The sequence below is a fragment of the Hydra viridissima genome, unplaced genomic scaffold, assembly GCF_058129835.1.
Source record: "Hydra viridissima isolate aposymbiotic clone 2 unplaced genomic scaffold, HvirCarnegie_v1 scaffold_1, whole genome shotgun sequence".
NCBI lineage: Eukaryota > Metazoa > Cnidaria > Hydrozoa > Anthoathecata > Hydridae > Hydra > Hydra viridissima.
In genome coordinates this window covers 10,166,343-10,190,909 of record NW_028324300.1, presented here as the reverse complement: position 1 = coordinate 10,190,909, position 24,567 = coordinate 10,166,343, and the positions used below count along the sequence as shown (strand labels likewise).

The 24,567-nt window shown below is 29.4% G+C and overlaps 1 protein-coding gene across 2 annotated transcripts; it reads right to left on the bottom strand.

Moving 5' to 3' along the window:
* Positions 1-4,275: 4,275 nt before the first annotated feature.
* On the bottom strand, positions 4,276-23,356 carry LOC149893284 (uncharacterized). 2 transcript variants are annotated; one of them, XM_090081994.1, is made up of 9 exons: positions 22,878-23,356; positions 22,139-22,199; positions 20,515-20,601; positions 19,744-20,015; positions 9,382-9,412; positions 8,890-8,996; positions 8,471-8,501; positions 8,088-8,297; positions 4,276-5,035 (listed from the first exon to the last, which is right to left on the bottom strand). In XM_090081994.1, exons 1-9 carry the CDS (start codon positions 22,878-22,880, stop codon positions 4,434-4,436), a joined length of 1,404 nt encoding a protein of 467 aa, XP_089938120.1. In that variant the 5' UTR covers positions 22,881-23,356; the 3' UTR covers positions 4,276-4,433. The 2 variants fall into 2 exon arrangements, with proteins under 2 accessions (XP_089938120.1, XP_089938116.1); XM_090081990.1 differs by having other exon boundaries at positions 22,832-23,046.
* Positions 23,357-24,567: the final 1,211 nt, after the last annotated feature.

Sequence of the window (24,567 nt, the reverse complement as noted above, 5' to 3'; positions counted from 1 at the left end):
ATAGACGCTTGTTATAAAATGACTGGAGTGAAATTAGAGCTTCTGAGCAATCCTGACATGCTGCTCATGTTTCAAAAAGGAATACGCGGTGCAATCAGTATGATTTCAAACCGGCTTGGAACTTCAAACAATAAATACATGGGCAATTTGTACGACCCTAACAAAGTGTCTAAATTCATCCAGTACTTAGACGCAAACAATTTGTACGGATGGGCGATGAGCAAACCTCTTCCCACTCACGGATTTGAATAGATGACTGAAGACGAACTTTTCAATTGGAAATCCATGTCATGCATTCTAGAAGTCGATTCAGACTACCCCAAAAGTCTTCACGACGAGTACAATGATTACCCTTTGGCTCCTGAAAGAATGACCCTCAACAAAGTAGAAAAGCTCGTTCCAAATTTAAACAATAAAGGGAAATACGTCGTCTATCACGAAAACCTTAAACTGTATGAAAGATTGAGGATGGTCATTACAAAAATACATCGAGGCATCAAATTTGAAGAAAGACCTTGGATGAAAGAATACATCGACCACAACACCAATTTAAGAGCAAAAGCTCCAAACGATTTTTAAAAGGAATTTTTCAAACTCATGAACAATTCAGTCTTTGGAAAAACCATGGAAAACATTGAAAATCATGTAGACGTCAGACTGGGTCACTAAAGAAAAAGAAGCCAATAAATTGTCTAAAAAGCCTAATTTTGAAAGTCGCACCATTTTTGACGAAAACTTGATCGCCGTGCACATGAAGAAAATAAAGTTGGTTTACAACAAACCCATTTATTTGGGAATGTGCATCCTGGATATAAGCAAAACTCTAATGTTTAAACTCCATTACGACTACATCAAACCAAAATATAATGACCGTGTAAAACTTCTCATGACCGATACAGACTCACTCATTTACGAAATTGAAACAGAAGATTTTTAAAAAGACATTGCTGATTACGTACTAGAAAGATTTGATACAAGTGAATTTGACAAAAACCACCCTGCCATTCAAAGCATTGGTTTCAAACCTGGCGTTAACAAAAAGGTCATAGGAATGTTCAAAGACGAAACCGGAGCAAAACAAATTGAAGAATTTGTCGGACTTCGACCAAAACTTTACTCTTACAAGATCCATAAAGAAGAGCATAAAAAATGCAAAGGAGTCAAAAAAAATGTTGTCGATAAAAAAATAAAACACGAAGATTACAAAGAATGTCTCGAAACTAGAATCAAAAAGTTCACAACCATGAATATCATCCGATCCCATAAGCACGACATTTACACCGAAGAAATCAACAAAGTTGCACTCAGCGCTGAAGATGATAAAAGAAAAATTTTAGAGGATGGCATTCGCACGTTGGCTATGGGTCATTACAGATTGCAACCAACAAATTAGATGACGCAACAAAAAGGTAATTCACACTTTTTTAAAAAATTTAACACAACAAAAACCCATATATAAAAGTTAACGCGCTTATATATGAAAAAGTGTCGATGGGCCAGAACCCGCATTTCTATACCACTACCATCCCTCCCTCCTTGTCGTTTTTTAAACTTTACTCGAGGACGTTCAGGTACCTTAACACGACTTACGGAAACGAATATGTGCTTTTCAATTCAGCAGGAAAAGGAAATGGCGTTTATTTAAAATACATCACTCACGAAGATTACAAAAACTGTCTGAAAAGTAAAAATGAACAGCTCAGGAAAATGAACGTCATCCGATTCCATTTACACGAAATTTACACGGAAGAAATTAACAAAGTCGCACTCAGCGCTGACGACGATAAAAGAGTCATTTTAGAAAATGGAATCAACATACTCGCTCAAGGACATTACAGAAACAGATAAATTATCAAAAGTTCTTCTGAAAAAAAAGTCAAAACACTGGAAAAGTATATATTCATGGTTACATTATGGTCGAAATGAAAATGAGCTAGAACTCCCATTTCTCTACTACTCACTAAATCTAACTTTACTAAATCAAACTCTGCCTTTTACAAAATTTAACCTAAAATTATATTGGATAACAATACACTTAACATACTTACAATTATTAACATACTTATAATTATTTAAATCAGTGATACTTGTTTACAATTACAGTTTTTAACATATTTATAACTATTTAAATCAATGATACTAGTCACACTTAATGACAATTTAAAAGAGATCTTATTTGATTAGACAGTCCTACAAACGATTTTTACCGCTCTTTAAAGGGCTATTCTGCCCTTCATAACATTTCTCTCTTCAAAAATTATTACACTTTTACAAAACTTTTGATAGAGATTTTCTCTTTTTGTGCCTCTGCAACTATTTTTATAAAAGTTTTACAAATTTTGTTTCAAAACAACCCAAATTTGTAAAGATTGATTTTCCTCAGACAGGCTCTCCGAACATTTTAGCGGTCAGTTATCTTAGTTATCTTAATTTTTTAAGTCAATTATCTTAGTCAATATAAAAAATATTTGTTTTTTTCAGTTTCTCTGTTTTAACAGAAATACTTTTTATTTTCTATGTAGGTATCCTTAGAAAAGCTTTTCAATCATTTTCAATTTCAATCATCGACCAGGTTTAAACTTTATGCAGTAGTTTATACCTTAGGAAATGCCGAGATTTTCACGCTATTCATAAGCCATGTCAAACCACGCTTTAAATGGCAAACCAATATTTTGGTCTATAATATGAAAATGGTTCATGTAGAAATTAAACAATTATAATAAAAATGTTGGTGTTACATAGTGGAACACTCATGTACACATAACTTTGAAAATAGTGACCGAATATCACAGTAATCGGTGTTTTTATTGGTGCATTATGAAGTCAAAATTTCACTCAATTTGAACATTAAAATGAAGTTATTTTAAGCGGACAAAATAAAATGATCACAAAATTTGCATCACAGGGTACCTTGATGTGTACGCTATCACCCCACGAAAGTGGCGTTCTTGGGTCAGCTAGGCTAGCATTAACGTGATCCGTGCTAACTGTGGACATTTAATTCATACTGTAAATTTGAAAGTGATAATGCAGTTTATAAAATTTGTAAGTGCTTAGTGAAAATAAAATTTTTCTTAGGGGGCTTGAGAAGAAGCTTAAAGCTAAATATTTACTACACAATGGTGCGTTTTGAATAAATAAGTTCAAAAAAGAACGAGACAAAGTTAAGCTTAATCAAATATTACGAAAAAAAAAATTAAAAAAAACGTTATATACGTTTTTTAATGCTAAACCAGCAAAAAAATGCCTAAAATATTACCTTCTAAAAAACAAAGAGTTCTAACTATCTGTACATTCGTTTTGCATGATATTTGGTTTGCATGCAGGATATATATAAAATTAGTATGTGAACCAGTAAAAACTTACAAATTTTTTTAGATCCATAATGGCAGCTCAATGTATTTGGGGAAATTAAAAAAGGTGTAAAATTCAACAAAAACCATCCCATATTTCCTAAAATACTCAAAGAATAATTTAGATTCTGGTTCACATACTAACTTATATACAGATAAACAAACCCTGAAAATTTCATTAAAAAACAATTTATAGAAGCTGCGATATGTGTGTTTTAAGTCTGAAATATCACAAACAGAGAAAACTAACAAAATAAAGTAAGAAAACTTAAATGATCCTTTAGAGTAACTTTCACCTCCTTCCTGGTATTTTTCTTTATTAATAAATCCTTTCCTTATAGCTCTTAACTTTTTTCTTTTGTTCTTTACAGTATACGTTGAATTTTTTTGTATATTTTTTACTCTTTTACTATCAAATACTAAAAGCACGATCAATAAAATTATTCCCTGGTGTTAAATGAAGATTCTTTAATACATTAGCTAGAGTTTAAAGTCCGTCATAAAAGCTTACTACTGATGAAAATGTACCCATTTCTAATACATCTTTTGAAACCAAAGTGTTTTTTGGACATTTCCACCAGAGAATCTGATTAAATGCTTCGATAGCATTTTGATTCGTGCCTTCTAAGCATCGCGACAAAAGCTCATCACTTCTCAAATCAATAAAAATCTTTTCAATTTCTTTTTTAACAACTTCAGGAATAACACCTTTTGAATTGTATTTTTATTATAAGTTTTGGTTAATAATTTTGGCCCCAAACAACCAAAAGCATTGTTGCTAAGGGCATTGCTAAGGGAAAAATTTTATGCATGTCTTTAAAATAAGTAAATTAAAAAAAAAATTAATTAAAAAATATGTGCAAAAGTATATATTTTCTGAAAGAGCACAAATTTCTCTTTTAAACTACACCAAAAACAAAAATTTGATTTTTTAATATTTTTTAAGCAATTCGTTACAATTCCTTATAAAATTACTAGGTTAAATAGACTAAATTAAAAAAATAACGATTAAAAATAGTGTTGCAATAAAAAATAGCAAATAGTCATAAGAACACGTGAATATAAAGTCAGAAAGCCATTTTACTTTAGTGAAAAGATTTCATTCTGCATTTTCATGCTTGCAATAATTTTCTCTTTCATTAAGTCAAGAGCATCTATTAGTTTTAGTTCCTCTAATACTTTGAGGAAATCTCCTATTGTATAGTGAGGAAATTGCGTTGATATAATTTTAAATAATTCTTCTGTCTGACTATATTTTGCTGGTTGTCTACCCGTATTTTCAATATTTGAAACATCAACCGAACTAATCTCTAAATCGGCAGCAAGGTCTTTCCAAATTGCCAAATTTGATTCTGCAGGAGGAATTAGCTTAAAGCTGAGGTCCCTGACATCTTTATGACTAATTTTCTGAAACATTTCCTGACCGTTATACTTGGATATGAAATTCTCAGCTTCAATACAGCGGTGATCGCGTAAACATTTACAAAATGACGCAATTGTAAGATATGGTTGATACATTCTCAAATAATTTAAGAATGAAAGAGCGTGGTTTCCGCCACCATGATCAGTAAGTAAAATAGACTTACGATCCTGATCGTTTAATTTAAAATAATCAGCGATTTTTATGACTTTGTTGCCAACGTCCAAAATTTTTTTTAGATGTCCGAATCCGAATCGAAATTCTGGAAAATAACAATTAAACATTTAGATTTTTAAAGGTTACAGGTTATGTAGTAGCTTTTGCAAGCTTGTAAAATGAAGATCTTGATATGTATACTAGTCTGAGGCATAAAACAACAAAATTAAAAAAAAAAAAAAAAAAAAAAAAACCGTAATAATTGTGGTTCTATTTGATATTTATTTTTGAAAATTGTTAAAAAATTTTTTAAGAGCACTCATTTGATTGGTATCAGCAATCTGAAAATACAAACATTTCCAATGTTTGTACATTCTTTGGGCTAGGGTCACTTACAAATACTTCAAAAATATCAGTTATTTTTGTAGCCTGCTATATTTGATTTTAAGTTAAGGTTTAATTTTTTTAAAAAGATGATTGATGGGAATAGTTGGTCCTTACATTTAAGAGGATGGTGAGCAATTTTTTTATTTTTTGCATTTTTTTAAAGTTTGTTTTTATTTTAAATAAAAATGATGTCATCAAGCTAAAGTTCCTGGTTAAGTTTTTCTTTTTGGAAAAAGAATTGAAATTATAACACAACTGCCAACTAAAAAAACTGCATTGCAATATTAACATTGTTAAGATTTTTTAAGTCAATATAGTTTCATGCCCACTTGGTGGTTTTTTTTTACTACTCAATAAACTGATATAGTAGATAGTCTCCAAAATAGTTTATCATGCGTTCTTAACCAGGTGAAGAAAAATTAGCAAAAAGCAGCAACTCCCTATGTTAATACTGACCAGCATGAGTTACTTATTATATTATAGTAACTTGTTAATTTAAATTCAATCCATTTTCAAATTGATTTTATATAAGTAATATAAAGTAGAGACAATATTGTTGACTCTACTTTATATTACTTATAAAAAGGAAGAGGGAGGATGTTAACAAACACAGACACCACTTAAGTGAAAATATAGTTTTAAAAAGAGAAAATTTCTCTAGAATGCTGGAGGAGGTACTTGATGTAAGTCAAAAAAACTTCATCATGATAGATCATGAAATATCAGAATGAATAAAACTATTTTAGCTTCATATCACTTGCTTACTTTTACAGTTTTTTTTGAAAAGTTTTTTATTCTATCCTACCAAATCTCTTGATATCGAAATCATTATTGTTTTAAAATTGTGATCATTTTTTCCATCTGCAATGCCAGTCAGTTGTTAAAGAAAACCACTCAATATAAGGTTGAACTACAACATTTTCTCCAAAAGCTGTTTGGACTATGGATGTTGTTAATTTATACAATCACATTTTATACTGACTTTGCATGCTTGTTAGCTTTATTAACTTAAAATAGGCTTCACATCATGCCAGATATATGGCATGGGAAGTTTATTATTTAACATTCAGTTTTGCTCAGCTAGAATTCAGTAGTTTGTGTCCTAGTATAATATAATTGCAAGAGGAAAAAATAATTCATGTAAATAGCACCTTTCACAGCACTATTTTATGTTTCATTCCTTATCAAAGCTCCTATCCTTGCAATAGCACATTCTTTAGATCTTAATGCTATTTATGAAATGATTTAATATTGGAATATTGTTTAGTCTTAAACCAGCAGAAGCTGTGCTGACAGCACTCACAAAGTTGGTGTTGAAAAGAAAGATTTATTATGTGCCTAGCTAGTAAGTGTTTACCTGCAGATCAATTACATGAATTATCAATATAAGCTCATAGAGCAGAGCCTGCCAGTTTTAAGAAAAGTAATTTCTAAACTTTTTATTGAAAAGAAAAAGTTAAAGAACAAAGAATGTTTAAGATTTTGTTGAACCTGAAAACTGATTTTTCTTTGATTTTTTAAAAATGACATTGCAAGAAACGTAATGGCTGAAAAACTGGTCATCAAACTGCAACTTATTTCCAGGTTATAGAAAGTTTAAAAATTATGTCACTGATTTTCTTGTTGTAAATAACAGTGCAGAATGTGCTATTAAACTTGATTAAGCTTCATTGTAACTTTCAGAAATGAAGAAGATAGCCAAGCAAATTTATTGTTGCAGACCATCTTTTGAAATTTACAACAACAGATAAAAAATCTTCACTGAAAACCTTAAAAATTTTTTTCTTAAAATGGTTTTAATTTAAAAAATATAGAAAAAACTTTTAACTAGTAACCCCCCCCCTCCCCCAACCTCCCAAATATGCACAAGATGATTTAAAATGGGTATCATCATACTTAATGAAAAATCAAACAATAATCTAAAATCAGTCATATCAAGCTACAAAAAAACTTGGTGGTGTTTTTGAAAAATTTCTAAGTGGACCTACCCCCTCCATATTTGCAAAAATTGGATATTTTTGTATTTTCACACTACTGGGATAAACCATAGGAGTGCCCATAAAAAATATATTTTTTGAAAATAAATATCAAAAAGAACCACAAAAGTTATAGTTATTCTTTTTGACCTTGGAATTTTATGCCCCATCCTAAGGTATATAGAACATTATAAAAAGGTTTAATTTATTTGTAAGAAATGAATTTAAAAGTGAATTAGTTAATACACACTTTAGTCATGCTTAATTAAAATGCTAACAACTTTATAAAGTAAGAGATTAAATAAAAACTGCTATTACATTCATCTATATCAAAGGCGTACAGTATCTATATTTAAATAAAGAAATATAGCAGTACAATGCTCTATGTACTAAAGCATTACTTATGTTAAAAATTCAATATTTAAATTATTATTTTTTAATGAAGGTCATAATTTTCAAATACATTAGTGAAACAAATGTTTCACTAGTATGAGAATTATTTAAAACACTTTTGAAAGGAAGATTTGAAGGAAAAATTTGCATGCTTTGGAATTATCAGCTATCAAGTAATACTTTCATTGAAAAAATAACCTTAAACAGTTCTATAATAGTGTGTGCTAAAATTATTACGATTGCCATATATTTAATGAGCTGTTTGAATTCAAAATAACATTTAAAAAACAAAGCCAAGTGTAATTATTAGTGAACTGTGTTATGAGAAAGATTTCTGGAAAATATATACCAAATATAAAAAAATATAAGAAATAAAAAAATTTAACGGTGACAGATTTTTACCTTTTAAAGGCAACTCCAGCTTGTCTAGATACTTTTTATCTAAAAGATCAGTATCAACGCTTTTTTGTGATACGCTAGCAAACACTTCTTTTGCTGAAATATTGTCACAAGAATGAATTTTTTTTGTTTCAGAAAAATTCAGATTTGTTCTTTCATGTGTTACTTTTGGATTTTCATTTATATCAAGATTATTAAACTCTCCAGACAAATCTAAAAAATCAGTAAGTTTAACAAAAGTAAGAAAAACATTTACAACAATAGTCTGGCATTCAATTTTATAAATTTACACAAAAAACTACATAAACACTTTGAAAAAATATGTAAAAACTTTGAATAAAGAGATTACTATAAACTTATAGCAGAGTTTTTCTAAAAAAACTAACCATTCATTGAGTTCTTCATGTCTTTTTCATTCTAATAAAGAAAAAGAAAGCTTACTTTAACTAATATTTTGCAAGTGTGGTTTTTAGATACTGTGTAATACTAGATTGAAGTCTCTAGTGTGCCTCAATATTACAAAATATAGTAGCATGCTTAAAGTTAAAATGAAAACTTAGTTTCAAATTACAAACTATAGAGGTATGTGTCTACTTATTATCATGATCTATACAGAAAAGAAGTAATTTGTTTGCATGCACTTGTAACATGCAGAAGAATTAAGCTTTGCAGTTCCTATTATGCTCTAATTGTATAATATGAAACAATAAGAGTTATCACTTAAATTAAAAATACGAAACAACATTTAAATACCTTGTAATTAACAAATTCTAAATGGGCTACAACAAGAATGTTATACACTCACACTTGTAACAGAGATTCCCTTATCACAGCTTTCCTCTAAGCCAGGGTGTCTCATTATTTGAACATCAGTTTTGTTTACAACAAGCTCATCATTTTTAACATCTGCAGCTGAAAGAAAAGCATTGAACAAATTTCAACATAAAAATAATTAATTATACTTGCAATGTTTTTCGATTATTAGCACATAAATTCTCTTATGCTGGTAAATTGAGGGTTGCACAGATCTAATTAAAAAGATGTTTTATCAAAACAGTTTAAAGAACTTCAAGTGATTTTTCAAAAAAAACTTGAAGAAAGCTGAGCATAATTAATTCTGAGACATATCTGAAACTTTGAGAAAAAATTGAATTTTAAAAAGCAAAAATCTGAGCCTTGCAAATTAAGGATTTTTAACACATATAATCTACTTATTATGCTTGTTTACTTTATTTTGTTTGCACCATTTTCTAAAAAACTTGAAATATTTACAGCAACTTGTAACTAACAAACAAACCTTGTTGCTCATCTTGAACAGCAGATACATCCTAAAAAGTGAAGTGACAGAAAAAATAAGACAAATAGAAAAAAACACCATGAGATCAATTAAAACGAAATTTTACTAAGTAAGCATTGCTGTAAATGACCAAATCACTAAAGATTTACAGAATGTAAACAGTATTAATAGCATTTTGTAAGATACTTAACTTTTCAAAAGCCTATGAAAAAATACCGGAAATCATTTCAAACTTAAATGTCATAGTCAACAAAAGTTCTTAAAATATTCAAACTACTAAAATATTTCATGGTATTCCCCTAACTATTCTCTTTCATCTTGGTTCTTCTATTAGTATTTAATATCTAACATCTCTTTGGTTCTTCTATTAGTATTTAATATCTAACATCTCTTTGGTTCTTCTATTAGTATTTAATATCTAACATCTCTTTGGTTTTTCTATTAGTGCTTATAACCAACAAGCAATGAAATAGATAATCGTGTTTCAAAGAGCTTGGAAATATCTTAAAAGAATTTTTTTTTAAAAAAACTTAGAATAAGCTATTTTAAGAATAACACTGTAATTACTCATTTCAAATATGATTAAAATATTTATATTTACAATGCTTGCAAAACTTTATTTCTAAAACTTTTAGCAGTCAAGTGAATTTGACTTTAAATTTGAATTTACCATGTAATTTAATAATCTGCATAAGTATTTAGAATACATAAAATCAATGTTAAGGCAAAACTCCTCATCTTTGCCAATCTGTATTCAACACAACTTATGAAACATCTAATGCACAGTGGGCCAGAGTTTACTTTTACTGGATAAAATTTGTAACTAATTTAATATTAGAGCTATATTCACTAAAATTAGTATGAGTACTAATATGATGTCTGCACTTTTTATGAAGGTAATATTTTTTTTATTTTGTTGCTATGGATACCTTTATTTTGCTTAGCAACAACCTGTTTTTGTTATCTGCAGATATTTTATAAGTGCTATATTCACTAAATTTGGCATGAATACCAATATGAAATCACACTTCTTACAAAAGTGATAATTTTTTAAATTTAATTGCTATGGATCTTATATTGCTTAGTTACCAGATAATTTCCTTAGTTACAAAGTGGTTAATTGATATTTGAATATTTATCGGATTTTTGACCCACCTATATTGAATAACAATTGAGTATTTAGGTAAATAATGTTTTAGGAATGATAAAAGAAAAAAATAGTGCAAGAAAACATTGTCAATTTTAAATTACATCAAAAAATTATAAAACAATAATATCGTTTGAAGATTGTTTAAGTAATTGTAAAATATCTGAAGGAAATGCTTTATGATTTGTTTGGTGTAATGTTGATTTACGCAGCGATGAAACAGGATCACTGGAAACGAGGAGTCAATTGATAAGATTAGTATTTGTTGCTCCTCTGGATGTTTTTCGGCTGAAATTTTCACTATAAGATTTGAAGTCTTTATTTCCTCTTGACATAAGTCCAATGGGTAATGTAAGGCTTTTAATTATGTCATGTTCATGTATCAATACTTTGTGAACTGATTAAGCCATGTCATACCATGGATAAGGGGACACATATAGTCTAAAAGTGTCAAATCAATAATCCTTGAATTTTAAGCAGTTAATTTCATATCCTGAAGAGAGCATTACCAAGATAATGTAAAATCTGAATATAAGGTTTTGATCAATACCCAGAATTTCAGCTGTTTGTTCATATGCTGCAAAAGCATGCCTTGAGGTATTGCCATCAGTGCTTATACCAGAACCACCACTTTTGGGAAATCAACAACAGGTCCCGTTTTGTTCATAAAATCAGTCTGAATCTTTTGTTTAGTTACAGATGCCTTTTCTTTGTGTTCTTTAGATCTTGCTTGCTACTTTCTTGTTTCTTTTTTATATGCAATTTGCAATAACATCTCAAAAAATCGAATCCATGCATGAAGACTGGAAAGATCATATTTGAACTCTCTGTTAGTATAATCTATATTAAGGATATCAAGACTATTCATATTTTTTGGAGAGACACCACACACTGAGCAGCATTGGTATGAATTATTTTTTTCATATAATATCGTTTGAACCTTCCCATCAATCATTGTAAGTTCAATAATACAATTCAGTTCAATAGAAGATCCGCAAACCTCTAATAAAATCATACCCAAGCTTTCTATCTCATTTTTAATGTACTGATCTTCTTCAATCACAGATTCCTTGGATTCCATTTTGTATGTTAATCTTATGGGTCTACAATAGGCTGTGGAGGACGACTTTAGATTTCTCCAAATAGGTACCTTTTTGCTGCTGTTGTTAAATCCAGTCAAATCCAATTGGACTAGACAACTAATAAATAATGATTCTTCACGCTTTAAATCTCTGTTAATGTCAGGTTCTGATAAAACTTGTTTATAAATGCTTTGGCATTGTTGTTTATTTTGTGTCATTGTTTTTATTGCTTTGTCATTCAATATCAAGTGCCTTAGCACAGGTTCCTGAACTGCACAGATTCTTCGCAAAGTATGAATCATTAAATCTTTTAAAGGAACTGAAGCTGAATAGTCCTCCACTGTTATGTTTGCAGGATAACATTTCAATTTTGCATCTCTGACATTATTGTAAACGGGGTAGATGTTATATTCTTTCTCCAAGGCTCCGCTTCTAATCAATTGATAGGAAGCTTTTGTCAGACTTGCATCAATTATTAAAGCCAGTGCTTCGTCTGCTGAATATTTAATTGCTTTATCTGTATTTGAAATATTTAAAACGTTCTTGGCAGCATTAACAATAGATTCATCTCTAAATTTTTTATTAGCAGCAAAAAATAATTCATTGGATGAATGAGATTCAATTAAACAAGATACACATTGTTTTTTAGTTTTATTAGAACTATTATCAAATGCAACTGGTTTTCGACCACGTCTACTAGCAGTTGGTTCATTGTCTTTATATCTGACAATTAAATATTCATTAAGCCAGTCTGCAAACTTCTTTTAAAATTTTTGACAGTATAGCTTGCAGATTTCCACTTTTTTTGATACAAGTAAAAAAATCGTTGAACAGCATGTCTAAAATCAACGTCTTTAAAATCAGCAAATTTTGGCTGAATAAATTTCAATATATCTTCAGTAATATTTTGTTTAGAAATACTAAGATTGTTTTTTTGGAGAAAATTATGAATGTCTAAGTTTAATGAAACTATATCTAAATAATTATTTTAACAAGTATTTTGTATTTAAAAGTAAAATGTTATAATATATATGCCGCCTGGACTACTAATACTTGTTAGTAATTAAATTACTACAAGTGTTAGTAATTAAAATTAAAAGTAATTAAACTACTGTTAGTGTTAGTAATTAAATTACTAACAACTACCGAAAATATGTTGTTGCTATGCTATGCAAAGGTATCCATAGCAACCAAAAAAATTAACCTCATAAGAATTGTGAATCTCATTTTAATACATACCCCCAATATTGTGTACTTGGCGCAAGTAAAATACTGTTAAAACAACCTTAATGTAAAAATGAGTTGTTGCTATGCAAAATTTAGTACTATAGCAACCAAGTTAAAACATAAAATCTGAAAGGGGATTTAAGGGGACAAGCAATCAATTAAATTAAATTGAAGCATCATATAGCTCAAACACATGGCAAATTGTGGTAATTTTAGCTATAGTGTGGCAAAAAATAAATTTCTTAAGAAATTTATTTTTTTTTAATCTGTGATTTTCAAAGTATAACTGAGATAACATGCTATGACAAATTTATTTCACACATTAGTTTTTCTTATCTCTAAATACTCTAGAATAATATGTACTAATTTTTTGTTTCAAAAATGTAGATGTAATTGAAATATAACACAATGTTGATGTCACCATTAATTACTTATTTATAATTTTTTTTTTTTTTAAATTTCAATGTTTATGTTTAGAGTCCCGGTAACTAAGGGATTTAATATAAATAAATTATCAATAAATTTCTCCTAATATATATAGATACTAAAATTAAATAAGTTTTCAAGATTAGACAACTAAAACTTTTCCCATTTTGTCCACCTACTAGTGCAATGCAATATAAACTATTAGGTTTCTAACACCAGGTTTTTTCTTTTTCTCTTAATATTTTTCAACTTTTTTCTATCTTTTCAAAATAGAACTTTTTCATTCATATTAGCTTTTAAAATCCTGTTCCACAAAAAACACCAAAAACTTACATAATGAAAATAAAGTTAACTTATTTAATAAAAGTAAAAAAAAGGAATTTGTTTAAACCTCAAAGCTTTTCTTTTAAGGAATTGTTACAAAATTTAGATAATTTGAGGCACATTCTGTTTATAATGCTTGTAGAGAGAAAAAATTTTGGTAGTTTAGTTCTGAGAAATCTCTGCATCATAAAATCTTTTTAAATTTAGTAGTCATCTTTCATTAGTGATCTGCAAAACTCTATCTGCAAAATAAAATTTTTTTTCTATACTTTAAGATCTTAATACCATATTTATTCTGATATCTTTTTAACTTGAAATAATTTAAACATTTTCTCATGTCTTTTAGCTTCAAGGTATTTAATATTGCATTATTGTTTAAACTGTCTACGTAAAAACTTTAAAAAAATTGTAAAAACGTTTGTATTTATCTATTTCAACTTCCAGAAATTTAACAAAAATATTTTTCAAATTATCATCAAACATAGTTTCAACAGCTTCTCATTTTTAATTTCATGTGAAAACTGATTTTTAAGAACATGATAACAACTTTTTAGTTTTAACTGAACATTTTACTATAACTAACTTGACTCTGATCAATGTTGTAAAATCATTACATGTTGAGTAACTTTGCACAACTTGGTTATCAATTTTGGAGGTAACACCTGATGACTAAAAAATGAGACAACTTTAAAATTGTTATTATAACCATAGTTACATAGCTATCAAATTTAATTTAAAATAAATTTATAAACAATTATATGATATTTAAAAATATATATTTATTGATTTTCAATAACATCATTAAAAGCAATTTGACCTAGACAAACTGAAGTCATTGAGGCATAACATTTTGCCACTTCCGGATCCATTTTGTTAAGACAATTCACGATACGCCATTTGAGCTGAGGAATGCTTGTTGCTTGCCAATTATCCTCGTAGACTAAGCATTTCAACTGACCCCAAAAGTCCTCAATCGGTCGAGCTTCTGGTACATTGGGTGGATTTTTTACCTTTGGCAGGTATTTGATGTTATTGGCATCGAGAAAAGAAACCACTTCATTTGCATAGTGCGAGCTAGCTAAATCTGGCCAAAACAAGTACTCTTCATTTTTATAATGTTCATCAATGAAAGGTATTAACCGCTTGTGGAGACATCCGATGTATGCTTGTTTGTTGATTGCCTGGCCACTTTCAAAAAACATTGGTTTTGAAGTCCCTTTGGGCGATATAATCAAAAAGACTAGCACCTTTTCCTCATACTTCTTCTTTCTTTTGAGTTTGATGTCGCTAGTTGTAGATGACACGTTGCTAGAATAGAAGCCAACGTTGCCAGCCAATGTTGTATTTGCATATGTGAAATATGATTCGTCATCCAAGACAAAATTAAAATTCCTAAAATTGCGATATATATGCTGACACCAAGGTTTGATTTGAGCTAGTTGGCTTTCACTTTGATGTGGAATCTTTTTCTTCTTGTAAAATCTAATATTCATCTTGTTTTTAAGAATTTTAAATATATACCATTGGTCACAATCGAATCTTTGAGCTACTTGACGTTGTGAAACACTGTGATGATGATCAAATGCCTTTTTCAATTGGTCTATGTGCTTTTTGTCCATTTTTTTCGCCTTTGGACTGCTTCCTTTTTTTTGTTGATAGCCTAAATTTTTGTTTACACGTTCTAGAGCACGATATATGGTCGCTTTCGATGCTCCTTCATCTAGAAAGTGTTTTACTGTGAAGATTTTTGGCTTTTCCAGATGCGAATTTCTAAGTTGGCAAATGCATTTTCTTAGGTCTTCTTGCAAACTTGTTTTACACGGAGCCATTTTAATTAATATTTTAAAACTATAATATAATTTTAATAGAGTATTAAATTCCCTATAAATATACTAATTTATTTTAATTGCATGATTATGAATACCATACATAAATTGATTTAAATTTTGTCTCACTTTTTAGTCATCAGGTGTTAAGGCTGATGATTTACCTGCAATTGTCAATGAAAAACAACAAAAGGCAGCAACAAGTTGTGGACCAAAATAATACCAATGAGCATTGTTGCAATCATTTTTTGCAACCCTTTGTGGGACAAGAAAACCAAAATCAAGCAAATTGAAATTCAAGGTAGTGAAAACATAAGCTTTGATTGTTTAAATGTCTGTAGAAATTCATTTAATAAAATTTCAACATATAGAAAGTTAAGGCGTAATTTTATAGTCAAATGTCAATCTTCATTTAATCATCATGCTACTTTAAATATTTTGATTCCTTTCAGCTGTTTTCCTACTGTATACTTTCATTATGTCAATTAAAATTTTGCTTAGTAATTTCTTCAACCAGTTTTTCTTTGTTTTAAGAAAGAAAATTAATTTAAGGTTCTATCTAACAAACTAGCCTTCTTGACAAGGGCCTTTGCTGTAAAACCATTCCATTAGTTACATCAATTGTTTAATAAATTTCCAACTCATTCTAAAGTGGAAACTTTCATCCTCAAAGAAGCTAGACAACCAATTGAACTGAAGCTATAAGTGGAAATGAAACAGGATTAATCAGTGATTGTACTTCAAATGAACATGCTTTAAAGGTAGTATATGTGCACCTTAAGATTCTTTTAAGAAAAGTTGTTTCACCAACCCATCAATTCTCATTATTATACAATGTAATGATTATTTATACATTTTTTTACCACTGAATTCAAAAATCAAATTTGTTTTGACATAAAACTGACAGTTTTTTATTTATGCTTAATATCATATTTTCTTGATATAAGCGCAAATTTTCTCTATCTAGTCAATATGTTATATCAATCTATTCTAATATTATAAGGATAATTACATAGCATATAGCACTTTTTCATATATTGAAAGGTATTTAAGATGTACAATATTAGAGAAAGCAAAAAGAAACAATAAAATTCTTTAGTATAAACCCTTTCCTCAAGATCAAAAGTGCTTTAGTGATCGAGATTTTCTTGAGTGCATACTTTCATCTTTTCTGACTAGAGACCATATGTAATCTCCCATCATAGCAGTATCCCATCATCCTTGATATCTACTTACTATTTTTGCAATATCCTGATGAAATCCTCACCATGCTCCTCACTGATATCATCCATGTTTTCAGGTAAGAAATTTAGATGTGAATGCAACTGTAGTTTTACATAAAAAAGATCGCTTACAGTTATGCACAAAATGGCATAATTACATTAGTCTTTATGGACATACAACAATCCAGTTTCATGAATGTTTCAATAAGGTTTGTAACCAGTTGTTTGTAATAAGGGTCCTTGTGATTTCCTAGAAATCCATGAACTACACCACAAAATGCACACCAAGCTTCTTTTTCAACTTTTGTCATCAAGTTTCTCTGATTTCAACATCGATTTTATTTGGGGTCCAAAGAATATGCCTCCTTTGATCTTTGTCTCAGATAGCTTCAGAAACATGAAATGAATTTCTAGTAAAGCTTCTCCTCCAAAATCTAAGGCTTTTACAAACTGTTTTTCCAATCCAAGTTTGATATGAAGTGGGGGTAGTAAGAATTTATTGGAATCTACTAGAGACTACTTAAGAACATTGAATAATCCTGGCTGTAGCTCCACATGTTGGGGCAAATAAATATCTTTGTCATTATCATAGTCTGTACCGAGTGTGCAAGAGGCAGAGATGGGTATTTATTTCCATTGTGGAGCAACACTGGATTGAGACTACATTTTAAGCTATCTATGAAAAGTTGCTTTTGTGCAGGATCATGTTAAAGTCTAAGAAAAGTAAACAAACCAGTCACATTTTACAATAACATATATCATTACACAAGTCATAGTAAGTTTCAAATTCCTTATGTCATTTCCAGTACACATATATCCTGCAGTCTTCGCTTAGCAGATTCCATTCCATCAGCCTTGATGAGCGAAGTTAAGCTCCTGACTTAGTAAGACCTAAATCTCTGATTAAATCATCTAGCTCACTCTGATTTGGAAAGTGAGGCTGAAAATATTTTATTGGTACAAAAGATTTCTCCATGCCTTCATTAATGTTACTTGCTGGCTCTTGAGATGAAATATTCATTTCATCGCCCTTTGTAAAAGAACAAAAAAATAAGACATAGCTTCAACGTAGTCATAAATAGCAGTAGTCTTCAAGAATTCATTAAAAAATAGATGCATTTTAAATACTTCACATTTAATTCAATCAAACATAAGACTTTTGGAGAATATGATGAGAAGTGGCGTTTTACATTTTATGGTGGTTGCGGTACTGGTAGGCTGTCATCATGTGAAACAGGTGCTGTTGATGATGGTATATCTGGATAATGAAGAGTTTATCTTCCTTTAGCTTTTCTGCACTTCAATAATATCAATCATACAAAAGTAGCAGTTATCATGATGGTTTTTCTGCTCTCCCCATACTCTGGGAACAGCAAAAAGCATTGCCTTGTTTGGCAGGTTCCACATATCACATGAGGTGCCCATGGTTTGTCCTGATCACTCATGGGGATTCCAAAATTTTTAAGAACAGAACTTAGTAGGCACAAATACATATATAATATTTGTTAGATATGCATTTAGAGTAGCTAGAGATGTTTTTAAAAACTCATTTTTGTTTTGAGCACAGACTTTAAACACATATTTGATAACAGGCATGCAAAAAGTTTTACGAAAGATTTTACAATGTGGAAACGGAAAACCTTGTATTTAAAGTTCCTACTAATGACGTTTTTTTTCGTCTAAAATATACGTATTATTATCTGTCTTATATCCCAATATTATTCTTTCCTAATCCAAGCCTAGTCTACAAGAGAAGCACACTAACAACCTCTTATGAAATATTTTGTAAGGCACTGACGATGTATGGGCACTCAGTTGCTGGTTGGCGCTAAAAACATTTTAACTTTGAAACAGTTGATGATACGGAAAATATTTTTACATTTTTGGAGATAGAAAATTAATTAATAAACAATAAAAAAATTTACAGTAGGCAAAAATTTTGTAAAAATTTGTAACATTGTGTTATGTCTATAAGAGATGATAGAACTCTAGAGTTTTACCCAATTTGTTAATTGGAATAGTAAGAATTTTTAGAAGATTAGTTATACTTTATCCATATTTTATTCAAAACATTTCCTAGTTAAAAATTTTTTTTCTTCAAATCTAAAAATAAATCTATCAAAAAAAGGTGTAATATAAGAATATTGAACCATCCTAAATCTTGTGAACTCAATCACTTCATTGCACACTACTTGAAAATCCAAGATTTTGAATTTTGGGTTTCATAGCAAAGTTTAACCTTTTGATGTTGACCCAATATTATAGGAGGCCTTCATCACATACTAATAAAGTTGCAGAAATGATAAGACCCAAAGCAATAATCACTTTTTAGGTTAGGAGAAAATAAGTTAAATCTTTATGTAATTTAGACAAATTAATAACAAAATAAAGAGACATTAAGTAAAAGCTGTTGAGGAGTTTACAAAATAGCTTTAATAAATGTACAATAACCTAATTGATGTTTCATTTTCATTTACACACCATTTCTTATATAGAGCTCTCACTTTCTATTAAGTTTTAATTGCATAAAACTGAAATATTTAGAAAAATATAAAGAAAACTTGAAGAACTTTTGCCTGTTAAATGGTTAAAAACTTAATGTCGGAAGTGCATATTAAAAAGGAAAATATTACCATAAAGTGACCACAATGTAATACATATGATTTGAAAATTTGTTTAATAACTCCAAACCATTAACTTCCATACTTATGAACAAATTTAGGTTATGACAACCTCCATAATAAACATTAAACATGAATGTCTCTTTTTTAGCCAGACATTTTTTGGATCTTGACATATCATTTCACTTAAGAAAAGTTTGGTTCTTGCAAAAAAAAAAGAGAAAAATAGCCTATAAAATATACCTTGTTATTGGCAAATCAAAAACAGAATTTAAGCCAAAAATGTCTCATGAAACTAAGTTTACAAATTAGTTTGATGTCTCTTTTACTGAAAGGGACTAATATGGAATTTGCTTTAAATCTGCACAAAATTTGGTTATTTGAGTTACCAAGGAAAAATGAAATGCAACAAATTTTGCATAAAGCTTTAAACATTATGAGAATTGTTGATAAATAAACAAAGAAAATGAATTAATTTAATAGTACCTTACTAAGATCAATCTTCAATGAAATGCTTGAAGCTCCAGATGCTTTGGTAAAAAACTGTGCCATGGCCTGATTCTTTTCCACCTCTGATTTGTTTCGGGCAATCTCTGATTTCATGGTTTTGAGAAACATGTCATTCATTTGGTATTGGAAAGCTTTATCTGCTTGATTTCTATAAATCTTCATCTGCTTGATTTCTGGATCCTGCTTAAACAAAATTTGAGAGGATGGGGACACCAGTTGAGGGTGCTTTTGACCTTTTCGTTTCATGACTGGGAATAAATAATTAAGTACTTATTAGTAGTTAGCAAAAGAAACTTTACAAATGAAACTTTTTCTTGATTATAAGTAGTTTTGAAGAAATACAACCTATGTCTACTTGCTGGTTTGTTTGTTATTGAAGAAAGGATATCATTTGTTATATTAATGGCTATTGGCAAAAGTCAACTAACAATAAAACAAGAGTCAGTGTCAACTCAACAAAATGAGTTTGGGATTCAATGTAAACAGAGTAAAAACCAAGGAGAAGTTTAGTGGAAGGGGACTCTTGGCATTAAATTAGCTCACTAGTCCAGTACAGTGTGTCTGAGAGATGGAGAGAATATTTAACAACAAATAAACCAATCTATGCTATCTGGGCTGAGTTTTGAATTAGAGTCTCCCTCTCACTAAAGCTCTCCTTGGTAAGATCTACACCAGAAACAATGGCACCTAAGTTATCTTAAGTAATTTAAACAATTGTTAAAATTAATTTTTTAAAATCATTAATACCTGATGGGTAAGGTGACAGTAAACTTGTATCTGCTGATGGGGAACAAAAAGCCACTGAGCTATGTGTTACAGCTTCCTGGGAAATTTCTAAAAATTAAAAGATTTAAAAGTCTACTTTGCATTTAAGATAAGCCTAGTATTCATATAGTTCTAGAATAAGGGAAAGGGCAGGTAAAGATTTTCAATAACAAGGTGGGTTCCATTCCATATATCTGGCTTCAACCCAAGCCATTGGAACAGTTTAAACAAAAATTGGGCTTAACCCATTGTAAGGGTCAGGATTAAACTTTAAAATGGTTAAATTTATGTAATTGGATTTGGAGTAAACTTAAGAAAGCAAATTCACTGATTATAAGAAGCTTTTCCCATCTAATCGTGATTTAAAAAAGAATAAACATTTAAATTTACTTGATGCAAATGCGCTTTTCTTATTCAATCTTATATTGAGAATACATAGTTTACAGAGTTCAAAGCAGATAGGAGAGTTCTGACTTACCCTGACTCTTTAAATAAGATGGAAATAAAATACTTTTTATCTTGATAAGTTAGGGCTTGTTGGTGGCATTTCAAGCCTGTTAGCACTTTTCTTGATGACAATGAACTTGACTCAGCTTGAGATGGGGGACTAAAAGCCACAGAGCTATGTAGAGCTCCTTCTTGTGATGTTCCGACATTGATGATCAACTTTATTTGAAACATATTCAAGAAATGAGATGACTTGTTTAGAACACACACCAACATTTTAATAGAAGAATATTAAAATGCTTCTCTTGGTTAAATAATCATTTTTTGTTGCAGTTAATTCTTTAACAATATGTTAGTTTTTTAGCTAGCTCTTAAATAATAAAGACCTATTTGCATCAATCATTATTGGTATTCTCATGTTTGTTGCTTTATCATGCTATTCTGGCTGATTTTTTGACAGTTGTTAAGTGCATAGATAAAATTGACCTTTACTGGGGAAAGAAAAAATATTTTCACCATCATTTATATTGAATGACAGGAAGTTGATGACTTTGATCAATGTTGAGTCATGTCCTAAAATATTGAGCACAACATCATCCACTTTGGTGAACTTCTCATCACCACTACTGGTTAGATAACAAAAATAGAATCTAGCAAACATAACTGTGTCTATTTCATTATCAAACATAACTTCTTTTATGGATCAAACTAAGGGTCTACATTTCGGAATGTTTTAGAATAAAAGAAATATTTTTTTCATTTGAAATGAGATTTTAGGTTCAATTAAGTTACCCTAACATAATTGGTAAAATGATCATTTAAGTGATGCACAAATTTTTTGGAGTAACTCATTTAGATTTAATTCAAAATAATCAGAGTTTTTAAATCATGTTTTGATTGATTAATTGATCAATTAAAGGAGTTGGTGATTGGATAACTGATAGAAATCAACTGGAACAAATTTTCTAATGAAATGCATACTTTTAGCAGGGTATCATATAGATAGCATCTCCTACAATCTATGTTGTTTTTTCACCATGGAAACCTTAAGCATACTGGATATTGAAGGCTTGCAAAAGGACCAACTGTGTTTTCTGGTTAACATTGGTTAACATTTAATAAAGTGTGAAATGTATGGTGCAAAAAAATTGCTACATACCAGTTTTGTTTAATGCATCAAGTTTGGTCATAGTAGAAAGACACAAGTTGTCCCAAGATGTCTAAAATATTAAGATTATAATATTTAATGCTCATCAATATACTGAAGTATATTGGAAGTGTTGTATTAACTCAAAAGAAATGATTTTTTTTTTAAACATAAAATTAAATACCAAAATTTTTTACATTCAGCCTAAATTCTTTATATGAAAAACAAGATTTTTGCACTTGAAGCTGGTGTTCTTCAGTTATTCTCCTGTCAGAGAAGTTTGAATAATACCTACTGCATTTAAACAATAAGGTTTAAAAAATTGTTTGAAATTTTTAAAAAGTAAGTTCATCAATTAATAAGTTCATCAGAAAATCTGCTCATCAATAAAAGTGTTTATTTAATTCAGAAAGTTATATATTTTTACAGGTATGAAATGTGGTTGCCTGTGTGTTAGAGGGGGATGTACTATCACGTGTTGCTCATTTACTTAACTAAAACAATTTATTTTTTATTTTCAATGACCACATTTAACCATGATGGAACACCTGTGTTGATAATGCAAAGATCACTGTGTATTAGATGTACAAGTACTTTTTACATCTATGTAAATCCATTTTAAATTTATCGTTGGATAATGATGCACCTCATTGCATTATACAAACTTTTGTTTTTGAAAAAAAACTAGTCAAACTTTTCACTCACTGCTCGAATTGTCTCTACTAGGGACATGAAAACATAAATTTCTTGCCATGTTGCTGTCTTTTCCTTGGGGTACAATCGAGCCACATCTTCAAATTTTTGTTTCTTCTTTCTTGCCATATAAATAATATTGCTAAACTTAATAATTGTATAATTTAATTAATACTTAAGTTTTTAACCAAAATAATTTCAAGAATTTTGTCAACTACTTTATTGTGTCTCAAAATTTTTAGAGACTCTTGAATAGAATTTAATTTAATAAGTTGAAATTGAATAGATTTTAATTTAATAAGTTGTTCTACTGCAGCTAAAACTGTACACAAAAGAACAAGAAAAAGAGATAGATGAGCTTTCAAGAGAATCAACTAATTGAATTTTTAAAAAATACATTTTTGGTTGATGATTTGAGAGAAACTAAAACGTAAATTTAAGCCCACGAGCTTCAAAATAGATTCTAATCACTGCAACAATGCCAAAGTTGTCGTTATAAACAACAATGTACTCAAAGTTTAAATATTGCTTTAGAGCAAACTTCGGTTGTCGGTGATTTTTGGTGGAAAAGGTAAACGAATTAGTAAGCATCTGCGTATCGTTATCAAAATATCGAAACTAACCGATATTTTTTACGATAATGGGTTTCGATATGAATTGGTATATCCGATATGTTACGATATGATTCCGATAAAATATATTTTGGGTTTCGATATGCACGATATCATATTGCTTTTAGCGATAAATATCGCATAATTTATCGATAAAAATTGTATAACGATATTTTTGAGTTTCGATATGTACGATGCGTTCCGATAAAATATCGTTTGGTTTTCAAAACTTTTCAATATTTTACAAAATTTTGTATTAGATATAACTAAATGTTAAGTTGTTTTATATTAGATATTTTACAATATTTTGTATTAGATTTAACTAAATGTTAAGTTAAAATATTTTGCAATATATTTTCTCAATTTATTGATTAAAATATTGATAAAAAAATAATCGCCTATTTTTAAACGCCGTTTTTTAGATTAAGTTGTTAAAAACGGCTCAGGCAGTTAGGAGAACAATCCAACTGTTTATTTTATTAAATAAAAACATACCGTGGTGTGACCTAACAAAGTCCTATGCTTTAAGAAAGTCCTAAATTAAAAATTGACAAATTTCGTATATATAAAAGAATCATTTGCGGAAAATAATTCTGTTGTTTAAACTAGATATCTAGTTAGATAAAATAACTAATTTTTTTTTTTAAATGTTTATTTTATGAATACGAAACTTGTCATTTCTTAAATTGGGACTTTCTTAAAGCATAGGACTTTGTTAGGTCACACTACGGTAAGCGCTCCAAAATATTTTTATTTTTTTAAAAAAGAAAAAGTTATTCTTTAAATATTCGTAACAATTGTGGTTTATTCGATTAAAACTCATTATTAAAGTCCGCTTTTTTAATAATAAAAAATACTTATGTGATTAAAATATCGTCTAGCTGAAATGTTGCCGCTAATTGTAGCGAATGGAAACTTTCGCTACCGGTTTCGGCCGAAACCGAATTCAAAATTTCTGCTTCGACAACCTTTTACTTATTCTGTTTCGGGCAAAATTACGGTTCAAACTACTACTGTAAAGAACCAAAACTTTTTATAGGGAGGTTTTTTCTTTACGTTTAGAAAACTTGTTTTTATTTAGTGTGGGATCATGATGATTTCCTAATTATATTGATGTTTTAATCGTTTGTGGGTAAA